Raw genomic sequence first — 11,954 nt, forward strand, 5'->3', positions numbered from 1 at the left:
AGCAATTCTGTGTTGTCGCGTGTCCTGAAGACCGCCTTGGAGAACGCTTACCCGGAGATCAGAGGCTGAATGCCCTTGACTGCTGAAGTGTTCCCGACTGGAAGGGAACATTCCTGCCTGGTGATTGTCGCACGATGCCCGTTCATTCGTTGTTGCAGTGTCTGCATGGTCTCGCCAATGTACCACGCTTCGGGACATCCTTTCCTGCAGCGTAAGAGGTAGACAACATTGGCCTGAGTCGCACGAAGTATGTGCCGCGTACCTGGTGGGTGATGTTTCCACGTGTAATGGTGCTATCCGAGTCGATGATCTGGCATGTCTTGCAGAGATTGCCCTGGCAGGGTTGTGTGGTGTAGTGGTCGCTGTACTGAAGGCTGGGTTCCGAAGGCTGCGCTCCGAAAGCTCGTGTTTGAAACAAACCTGTTGGACTTTAACCTGATTTAATCCAGTATAACACACCCAAATGAAACGGTTACCGTTTTGTCAAGACAGAGTGGGAGCATAAAGCTCCCCGGAGGTTCTATTGGTATTGAATGGAAACCAGTGTGGCAGCTCGCAGGGAATGCTGCACAGATTGACATGAGGACCTTTCTGTGGCTGTAAACCAGCTGAACACCGATGGACTTGGTTGACGAAGACTCCACAGTGATCTGGGTCGAGCCTTGTTGGCCACCTGACTCCCTGGGCCAGCCCAGACCACAATTGTTTTTATTGATTCATTCATGCGAGGCGGGTGTCGCTGGCTGGGCCAGCATTTATGGCTCATCCCTAATTGCCCTTGAGAAGGTGATGGCGGTGAGCTGGAACCGCTGCAGTCCCTGGAGTGTAGGCACACCCACAGTGCTGATAGGGAGGGAGTTCCAGGGCTCTGACTCAGTGACAGTGAAGGAATGGCCGATACATTTCCAAGTCAGGGTGGTGCATCCGAGCACCTGTTCATCATGATGGGCATCTTGGTCTTGGGTCGGGTAAACATGGCAGCGGTCCCCGGTTACATGCAGTCGGTTGTGAGATTTTACAATTATCACCTGCTGATCCCTGGAAGGAGCTAGAGATGAGGAAATGCAGGACTGTGGTGGCTTTGACAGCCACTGGCTCTGGCTTTCCGCCTGGCCCACTTGGTAAGGGCTCTTCTTCCAGAAGGTTGCGAATGTCAACAACCACCTGACACGGAACTCTGAGCCTCTTGCTGAGCACACATTCTCAGTCAGATCCAGGAAACCTATCCTCTGCCCAGGCACCAGGATATTGCATCCTGTAGGCGCAGGAGGCGGGGGGGGGGGGGGGGTGTCAGCAGGGTAACCAGGTCCGGAATGAACATCCCATAATGGTTTACAAGCCCCAGAAATGACCATCGTGTATTCAGGTGTCAGGGCTCCCCGATATCTGAGATGTCTGACATCATTCGCCTGGAAGATGCACTTGTCCTTCTTCAGGTGGACACCGGTGTCGGAGGACTGCAGGACCTCTTCCAAGTTTCCCAGGTGCTCCTCCTTGGTGGCTCCTTAAATATAACATCGTCCAGGTAGACATCCACCCTGGAAAGCCCTTGGAGGATGTTTTCCATCGCCCGTTGAAAGATGATACTCTGAAGGGAAGTCGGGTGTTCCTGTAAAACTCTCTGATGGTGTTGATGGTGACACACTGCCGAGATGCAGTGTCTAACGACAGGTCCGCATGGCGAGGAGCTACGCGAGGTGGCCAGGGCTCCACGGCGACACTGAGCTAATGGTGCAATGTTCAGCTTGCTCGGTGCACTAGAGTCTCCCTCCGTCAGCCTCGCTCTACCCCTGGGAATGGCCAGGACACCCCTGGGTGCACTTACATGCCGAGTTCGCTGGGCCCTTTAAGGGGTCAATGTTTCTGTTCCTCATAGACGGCCACTCAAACTGGCTGGACCTGGACTGAATGTCTTCCATCACCTCGCGAATCAGCATGGAAAATTTTGCCAATTATTCAAAGCCATGGGATTCCAGAGGTGCTTGTCACGGACAATGGAACCCCCTTGACCAGCGAGGAGTTCCAGGCATTTATGCACGCCAATCAGGTGAAACACGTCCAAACCATCCATCCTCAAATGGTCGGCCAGTCCAACACTGTGCAGAGAGAGGAACACTGGAACCAACACCGTGCAGAGGGAGGAACACTGGAACCAACACTGTGCAGAGAGAGGAACACTGGAACCAACACTGTGCAGAGAGAGGAACACTGGAACCAGCACTGGGCAGAGGGAGGAACACTGGAACCAACACTGTGCAGAGGGAGAGGAACACTGGAACCAACACTGTGCAGAGGGAGGAACACTGGAACCAACACTGTGCAGAGGGAGAGGAACACTGGAACCAACACTGTGCAGAGAGAGGAACACTGGAACCAGCACTGGGCAGAGGGAGGAACACTGGAACCAACGCTGTGCAGAGGGAGAGGAACACTGGAACCAACACTGTGCAGAGGGAGGAACACTGGAACCAACACTGTGCAGAGAGAGGAACACTGGAACCAACACTGTGCAGAGGGAGGAACACTGGAACCAGCACTGGGCAGAGAGAGGAACACTGGAACCAGCACTGGGCAGAGGGAGGAACACTGGAACCAACACTGTGCAGAGGGAGAGGAACACTGGAACCAACACTGTGCAGAGGGAGGAACACTGGAACCAACACTGTGCAGAGAGAGGAACACTGGAACCAACACTGTGCAGAGGGAGCAACACTGGAACCAACACTGTGCAGAGGGGGGAACACTGGAACCAACACTGTGCAGAGGGAGGAACACTGGAACCAACCTGTGCAGAGGGAGGAACACTGGAACCAACACTGTGCAGAGAGAGGAACACTGGAACCAGCACTGGGCAGAGGGAGGAACACTGGAACCAACACTGTGCAGAGGGAGAGGAACACTGGAACCAACACTGTGCAGAGGGAGAGGAACACTGGAACCAACACTGTGCAGAGGGAGAGGAACACTGGAACCAGCACTGTGCGGAGGGAGAGGAACACTGGAACCAGCACTGTGCAGAGGGGGGAACACTGGAACCAGCACTGTGCAGAGGGAGAGGAACACTGGAACCAGCACCGTGCAGAGGGAGGAACACTGGAACCAGCACTGTGCAGAGGGAGAGGAACACTGGAACCAGCACTGTGCAGAGGGAGAGGAACACTGGAACCAGCACTGTGCAGAGGGAGAGGAACACTGGAACCAGCACTGTGCTGAGGGAGAGGAACACTGGAACCAGCACTGTGCAGAGGGAGCAACACTGGAACCAAACCTGTGCAGAGAGAGGAACACTGGAACCAGCACTGGGCAGAGGGAGGAACACTGGAACCAGCGCTGTGCAGAGGGAGAGGAACACTGGAACCAGCACTGTGCAGAGGGAGAGGAACACTGGAACCAGCACCGTGCAGAGGGAGAGGAACACTGGAACCAGCACCGTGCAGAGGGAGAGGAACACTGGAACCAACACTGTGCAGAGGGAGCAACACTGGAACCAAACCTGTGCAGAGAGAGGAACACTGGAACCAGCACTGGGCAGAGGGAGGAACACTGGAACCAGCGCTGTGCAGAGGGAGAGGAACACTGGAACCAGCACTGTGCAGAGGGAGGAACACTGGAACCAGCACTGTGCAGAGAGAGGAACACTGGAACCAGCACCATGCAGAGGGGGAACACTGGAACCAGCACTGTACAGAGGGAGAGGAACACTGGAACCAACACTGTGCAGAGGGAGCAACACTGGAACCAGCACCGTGCAGAGGGAGGAACACTGGAACCAGCACTGTGCAGAGGGAGGAACACTGGAACCAGCACCGTGCAGAGGGAGAGGAACACTGGAACCAACACTGTGCAGAGGGAGCAACACTGGAACCAGCACTGTGCAGAGGGAAAGGAACACTGGAACCAACACCGTGCAGAGGGGAACACTGGAACCAACACTGTGCAGAGGGGAACACTGGAACCAACACTGTGCAGAGGGAGGAACACTGGAACCAGCACCGTGCAGAGGGAGAGGAACACTGGAACCAACACCGTGCAGAGGGGAACACTGGAACCAACACTGTGCAGAGGGAGGAACACTGGAACCAACACTGTGCAGAGGGAGCAACACTGGAACCAGCACTGTACAGAGGGAGAGGAACACTGGAACCAACACTGTGCAGAGGGGGGAACACTGGAACCAGCACTGTGCAGAGGGAGTGGAACACTGGAACCAGCACTGTGCAGAGGGAGCAACACTGGAACCAGCACTGTGCAGAGGGAGCAACACTGGAACCAGCACCGTGCAGAGGGGGGAACACTGGAACCAGCACTGTGCAGAGGGGGGAACACTGGAACCAGCACTGTGCAGAGGGATACCTGACAATCACCAGGCAGGAATGTTCCCTTCCAGTCGGGGAACACTTCAGCAGTCAAGGGCATTCAGCCTCTGATCTCCCGGGTAAGCGTTCTCCAAGGCCGCCTTCAGGATGGCGACAACGCAGAATCGCCGAGCAGAAACTTATAGCCAAGTTCCGCACGCATGAGTGCGGCCTCAACCGGGATCTTGGATTCATGTCGCATTACATTCACCCCCCACCATCTGGCCTGGACTTGCGAAATCCTACCAACTGTCCTGGTTTGAGACAATTCACACCTCTTTAACCTGGGGTTACCCCTATCTCTGGAACTGTAAAGATTTAATTACCTGCAAATGCTCGCATTCCAAGCATTGTCTGGCATCTCTGACTTTGTCTATATAAATGTTTCTGGAACATACCTCTCCATTCACCTGAGGAAGGAGCTGCGCTCCGAAAGCTCGTGTTTGAAACAAACCTGTTGGACTTTAACCTGGTGTTGTAAGACTTCTTACTGTGCTCACCCCAGTCCAACGCCGGCATCTCCACATCCTGGCTTTAAGAAACACAACAGGATCTCTTAAACCCAGCAGAGCAGCTAGGCCTCTGCTGAAAAGCGCAGGATGAATATCCTGGAGGATGTAGCAAACCTCTCTCCCCACCACACACCACTGTTTAATCGGATTTAAATTGTATTAGTGAGCTTCAGCTTAGCAGGAATGGAATAAAGACAGAAAGCAAAGCTTTAACACACTAATCAGCTTAACTGGTAAACTGATTTCTAATTAATTAATTATTAAGGTGGAGGGTGGGCCTGGAACCAAGATTTGTCCTGTTGTGTGTGGTTTATAGTTAGATCTCACAGCAGCCAGCCCAGAGGCTGTGTGCCCTAAGAACTGTTTTATTTGCCCTCCTCACTGATGGAAAGCGAGTAGCCGTGCAATATAGCTCACACCTTGCACACCTCTAACCAGACACTACGCAAATTCCAGCATTAAAACATTGACCAGCCCAGGAGGAAGGCACAGAAGCTTCCCGTCTTACCTGGCTTCATCATCCCGTGAGATCAGCAAGGACATGTGGCTGGATGCTGAGGCCATGCGAAGGATATCGACGGCCCTGGAACAGATCACAACACAGCTCACTGTAAAGGAGACCTCGAGAAGCTGCTCCGTCTTTGAGGGATTGCTATTCGAGTGAGGTTGGAATTGCCGATATCTCGGGCACCTTGAGGCAGGTGGAATTGGGACGAAGGCACACAAGGTGCTGAAACTCTAGCTGCTGCTATTTCTCCTGGAACTAACTGATATTGGAATCCTCGCTCTACGGTTCACAAGATAACGTGTGAATGAGGAAGTTCCATTCAGCCCATCTTAACTCAACCGTTTGGGAAAGCAGTGAGTCGAACACAGCGTCCAGCTGGCACCAAGCGGCTACAGAGATTGGTCACACTTTGCTTGAAGAGTATCTGTCTCACACCAAACCAGTCTTTGTGTTACCGTGCTGATGGCCAGAGATCGAGCGCTACCCTTCGTATTCCAGCCTCCTCGGCCCCATCATCCAGGGAGGCTGCTCTCTCCCACACAGAGGGGTAGTGAAAACAGGAGGGAAAGTCAACATGCCTCTCTCCCTCTCCCAACGGCATTGTACCCTCTATGTTTCTACACTGCTGCCCTCACAGCACTACAGAGGCCTGGGGAACAGACTTCATGACTATTTTGGCTGGAAGGAAACCATACAGTTGGAGGTCAGCAGGGATCAGATGAGGACAGCTATGAATCCTCCACAGTAGAACAGCCAGCAGCCACGACTGAGGATCACATGTAAATGGTGTTCAGCCAATTTCGTAGTCAAGGAAATGGGTGAAGTGTGGAGGGAGGGAGGGACGAGAGGGTGAGAAACAGGAGAGATTAAATGACAAAAGGAATGAAGGTGCAAGGCAAAAGGAGATGGTAATTACACAGGATGTATGGCCCAGTCAGACTATCATAGAATTTACAGTACAGAAGGAGGCCATTCGGCCCATCGAGTCTGCACCGAACCACTTAAGCCTTCACTTCCACCATATCCCCGTAACCCAGTAACCCCTCCGAACCTTTTTGGTCACTCAGGGCAATTTAGCATGGCCAATCCACCTAACCTGCCCGTCTTTGGACTGTGGGAGGAAACCAGAGCACCCGGAGGAAACCCACGCAGACACGGGGAGAACGTGCAGACTCCGCACAGACAGTGACCCAAGCCGGGAATCAAACCTGAGACCCTGGAGCTGTGAAGCAATTGTGCTGACCACTATGCTAGTGTTTATGCTCCACTCGAGCCTCCTCTCATCTTTCCCCTCTTAAATCGTACGCCTCTATTTCCTTCCCCCTCATATACTTATTTAGCTTCCCCTTGAATGTATCGATACCATTCACTCCCTGTGGGAGCGAGTTCCACATTCTCACCACTCTCCGGCTGAAGACGTTTCCCCTGAATTCCCAATTGGATTTCTTGGTGACTATCTGATATCGATGGTCTCTCATAACATAGAACATACAGGGCAGAAGGAGACCATTTGGCCCATCGAGTCTGCACCGACCCACTTAAGCCCTCACTTCCACCCTATCCCAGTAACCCAATAATCCTTCCTAACCTTTTTGACACTAAGGGCAATTTAGCATGGCCAATCTACCTAACCTGCACATCTTTGGATTGTGGGAGGAAACCGGAGCACCCGGAGGAAAGCCGTACAGACACGGGGAGAACGTGCGGACTCCACACAGACAGTGACCCAGCGGGGAATCGAACCTGGGACTCTGGCGCTGTGAGGCCACAGTGTTAACCACTTGTGCTTTCGTTCTGCTCTTCCCCACAAGAGAATGCAGTTTCTCTGCATCCACTATCAAAACCTTTCAGAACGTTAGTCGACTCCCACTCAGCCTTTTACAAGCGATGAGAGACCCAGGGCAGGATTCTCCCGCAATTGGCGGGGCGGCGTGAAGCACTCCGGCACCGGGCCGCCCGGAAGTTGTGGAATCCTCCGCACCTCCGGGGGCTAGGTTGGCGCTGGAGGGGTTGGTGCTGTGCCAACCGCCGCCAAAGGGCCGCCACGGGATGGCGCGAGTTGGCGCATGCGCAGGACTGGCGGCGTGTTTGCTGTGCTTGCACAGGGGGTTTCATCGCCGTGCCGGCCATGGCGGAGCCTTACAGAGGCCAGCGCAGAGGGAAACAGTGCCCGCACGGCACAGGCCCGCCCACAGATCGGTGGGGCCGATTGCGGGCCAGGCCACACCCCCGCACGGCACAGGCCTCCCCACAGATCGGTGGGGCCCGATTGCGGGCCAGGCCACACCCCCGCACGGTACAGGCCTCCCCACAGATCGGTGGGGCCGATTGCGGGCCAGGCCACCCCCCCCCCCCCCCCCCCCCCCCCAAGCCGCCCTCAATGCCAGGTCCCGCCGGGATGGACCATATCTATTTCACGCTGGTGGGACTGACCGAATACGGGTGGCCGCTCGGCCCATTGGGGCACGGAGAATTGCCGGGGGTGGGGGGGGGGGGGGGGGGCTGCTGCCGGCGTCAGTTAGAACCCCCCCTCCCCCGCCGGGGGAGTCGGAGAATCCCGCATAATGTCTGTCAATCCTTTCCTAATGTAGAAACCCTCAGATATCTGGTACCATCATTGTAAATCTCTGCTGCCTCTCCAGAGCCTCGATGTCCTTTTTACAAGGTAGTGTCTCGCACTGCCCACCGTTACTCTGAGTGTAGTCCAATGAAGGTTCGATACAGGTTCGGCAATAACTTCCCTACCTTTCAATTCTATCCCAGCAGAAATAGAGTCATAGATGTTTACAGCATGGAAACTGGCCCTTCGGCCCAGCTTGTCCATGCCGTCCCAGCTTCTATCACTAAGCTAGTCCCAATTGCCCGCATTTGGCCCATATCCCTCCCTGCCCATGTAACTGTCTAACTGTATTTTAAAGGAAAACATTTAAGGGCAGCATGGTAGCATAGTGGTTAGCATTGAGGCTTCACAGCTCCAGGGTCCCAAGTTCGATTCCCCCCTGGGTCACTGTCTGTGTGGAGTCTGCACATCCTCCCCGTGCGTGTGTGGGTTTCCTCCGGGTGCTCCGGTTTCCTCCCACAGTCCAAAGATGTGCAGGGTAGGTGGATTGGCCCTGATAAATTGCCCATAGTGACAATAAAGCCAGGGGTTTGGTTTGTTTTGTGTTTGTAGCTAGCCTGTGGCACAGCGTCTGGTGATTGGATTGTAATGGTATTCTTTTTGCTGAATACATCATTGCTTTGGTCATTTCCTCTATCTCACTTTCCAGCCCATCACAGACCCTCCCTTTTGTTCTTCCCTCTTCAACCACCTTCCCTCCATCTTTCTCCTGTTCCGATGACAGATCATTGACCCCGTTGCTCTCTCCACAGACACTGCCGGCCCTGTTGACTATTTCCAACGTTTCTGTTTTACTTTCACTTTTCCAGCATCTGCATCAAGAACCCGGTATTGGGTTGGGCCTCACACAACCCCTCACTGCAACAGTTTGCATTTCTATAGCGCCTTGGATGTAGTGACCCACCCCAAGGCCCTTCGCAGGAGTGCATAGCCCACAAAATCTGACAGTGAGCCACAAAAGGAGATATGAGGAAAGGTTACCAAAAGGTCTGGTCAAAGAGGCCATTTTTAGGAACATCTGAAAGGGGCAAAGTGAGATAGAGACAGAGAGGTTCAGGGAGGGAATTGCAGACCTTCATGTCCAGGCAGCTGGAAGCATGGCTGCCAATGGAGTGAAGAACATTACTGTGCAGGGTTTAGCTCTGGGTTACATACCTCTCATTTGTAATTCCCGCCAGATCCTCTCCGTTCACTTCCAGGATTAAGTCACCAGCCTGCAAACGACCTGAAACACAAGAGGTATTGGAGCTGGGGCAGAACTGACAACAGTTACCATGAGTTTTATAGCAGTCCCAGCCCTTCTCCTATCCGTCTGGTACCACAGGTCTGTTCTGTCCTCAAGGCAGAACTCATCCACACCTGGAACAGGAATGTCGTTGGTGATTCCCGCTAAGCTGAAAGGAAAGACATTCCTGGTCATAAGCCAGGTCCAAACCGCCCTCAATCGGCAAAGATCTGGACCCAACACTCTCAATTCAGAAGCCAGGTTTGGGTGCAACACCTTCTAGTCTCGAGCGTGACCCAGGCACTGAACACCTTCCCCTCATGGGTCCCACCTCCTCATAGCTAGAGCAGCAGGAATTACATGGCGTGTGTGCCTGATGCACATTGCATAATGGGTGCAACACACTTCATTACCCTGGCAGGGTCACAGTGCTCGGAATGGCTGACCTTTGCTCCCTGCTTTCAGGCTCCATTACAGACATGAGCTTGAGTCGAGCTACCTCCTCAGACATACAGATGGGTGTCAGTGCTGGGGGAGGCTTCTCAGGTAGGTGAGCTCCAGGACCAGAGAAAGGAGTAGCTCTGGCTGAATGGGGATATATAATGGGGCAATTCAGTGTAACACATGTCTCCATAAGCCTGAAAGGCAGTGTACTCTGAAATCTATAGCACCTGTGAATCACCTTCAGCCCAGTAGCTGGCTTTTAATGTCCATCACCATCTTACATAAACAGGCCATTCAGCCCAACAGCTCTGGGCTAGTGTTTAAACTCAACACCAGCCCCTGCTTGCCCACTTCATTTTGCCCTATCGACAGGTCCTTCTGGTCCTCTCTCCCATGTGGTCATCCAGTTTCCCCTTAACTCCGTCAATGCTGTTCAGCTCAACCAGGCCAGATGGTCGCAAGTCCCACAATCTCACCACGTGTACATCTTGACTTTCCGACGGGTATTTCCACTGGGAAGTGTGTTACTGAGGCTGCATTTCCCTGTCGATGCCGTGCAGACGTGTCTTTGATGTGTCTGGGTCAGGGTTCCTGCTCCTGATCGCTGGCCAGTGATCATTGATAGAAACCGCCCATGCAGAGGAGTTTCCAACCATCTACTCTGCGGATGCGGCCTCCATTAACCACCCCTCACAATTTAAATATTTTGAAGCTGCCCCCAGGAAAGGTCAGAATCCCTGTGGATCTGCTGCCTTTGAGATACTGAGGATAATGTGGGATGGGAAATATGGGTCTGGGTCTCTGAGTCAGAGGATTGTGCTTGTCTCTGCCAATGGCTCCGGGGACTTCAGTTTTGGGTAAGGATGGGAGAAGCTGGGATCATTGTCCTTTGGAGGGGGACATTTGATAGAGATGTTTAAAATCAGCAGCCATTCTCCAGCCATTCCCCGCTCCTGCCAGCGGTGTACCCAGCCCGTGGGATTCCCTGTGGCTTCCGGCCTGAGGTGTTTTGATAGAGTAAATAATGAGAAATGGTTCTGTCATAGCCCCCCACCCCCCCCCGCAGGGAACACGGGGGAACCACTGTCGATCGATCTCCCCGGGGGGCCCAGGGAGAGCCAGCCGTCCAGATAGGAGCCAGAGGCCACCCAGCCCGAGCTGGTTAAAGACCTACACATATTAAGCCGGCCCACGCAGGGCCAAGAGCTGTAGGTTGTCCCAACAGGGACTGGATTGGGAGAGAGTTACTGCTATGGGCAGAGTATTGTACATAGTTCAATAAATCTTGTTCCACTACCACTGGCTTCCTCAAGTTACTGAAGGTTCCGACTGGCAGAGAGGGATTGACAACTGGAGAAGGCAGATTTAAGGAATTGACAAAAAAAAACAGGAGGGCGATGAGGAAAGATTGTGTTACAGAGTTAGTCGTGATCTGGAAGGTGCCTCAAAGGGCAGTGGAAGCAGATTCAACAGTAACACTCAAAAGAGAATTGGATAGGTACCTAAATAGGAGAAATTTACAGAGCTATTGGAAGGGAGACGAAGACGGAGTGAGATTGATCAGATGCCTCTTTGGGGCATGTACACGATGGGATGAATGGCTTCCATTTATGCTTTATGATTGATCAATTACAGCACCTTCAGTGGAGTGGTCACTGACCAAGCCACGTCCTGTACGGAGTGCTTGATGGTGCCAGCATGGCCACTGGACAGCCAAAACCAAGAACCGGGGTTCATGCAAAGAGGGATATAATTTCATGTCAGATTGACTTCAGTAGCTGGGAACAGTCTGCACCATGTCCAAAGCACTTGGTGCTGAGGTCCCTCCATCGGGGCACAGAAACTTACAGAATTACATCTTCAAATTTTCACAGTAAGGTGTCATCACAGGAAGGAGCGTGTAGCACCATGCCACCCAGCTCTCGCTACAACCTACAATCACCTCCCTGGAGCCGACAATGCCAAGCTCAAATTGCACTGCACCTACCATCGCTTGCGGCTATTCCTCTCTGCAAAATACGCTTGACGTAGATTCCATATTCCTCGCCTGTTTGTTCTTTAAACCCACCAATGATTTTAATACCTAAAACAGAGAAAAAAATTATTATTTATTCTGCTGAGGTGGCGCTGCTGAAAACTTATTTTTGTTACCTTCAAACTCAACAATCCCCATTGCTCTCCTGTCCAGCCTCTCACCTGTTACCCCCCCCCCCCTGCCTCTAATAGATTGGGGAGGGGGGGGGGGGTAGCGGTATTGTCACAGGGCAATAATCCAGAGTAAATCCTCTGG

The 11,954-nt window shown here is 53.1% G+C and overlaps 1 protein-coding gene across 5 annotated transcripts in view; it reads right to left on the minus strand.

Moving 5' to 3' along the window:
* Positions 1-11,954, minus strand: part of stxbp4 (syntaxin binding protein 4) — a 260,949-nt gene that overhangs the window by 206,532 nt on the left and 42,463 nt on the right. The window contains exons 1-3 of one of the 5 annotated variants that reach the window (XM_038777466.1): positions 11,652-11,755; positions 9,151-9,220; positions 5,376-5,450 (exon numbers count right to left, since the gene is read on the minus strand). The exons of the other annotated variants lie outside the window; for them this stretch is intronic. Of the exons in view, the coding sequence (XP_038633394.1) occupies positions 5,376-5,431 (56 nt within the window). The 5' untranslated portion in view covers positions 5,432-5,450; positions 9,151-9,220; positions 11,652-11,755. Of the gene's footprint in view, positions 1-5,375; positions 5,451-9,150; positions 9,221-11,651; positions 11,756-11,954 lie in introns of those variants that run through there. 5 annotated transcript variants of the gene reach the window in all.

Source organism: Scyliorhinus canicula, chromosome 18 (assembly GCF_902713615.1).
Source record: "Scyliorhinus canicula chromosome 18, sScyCan1.1, whole genome shotgun sequence".
NCBI classification, from domain to species: Eukaryota; Metazoa; Chordata; class Chondrichthyes; order Carcharhiniformes; family Scyliorhinidae; genus Scyliorhinus; species Scyliorhinus canicula.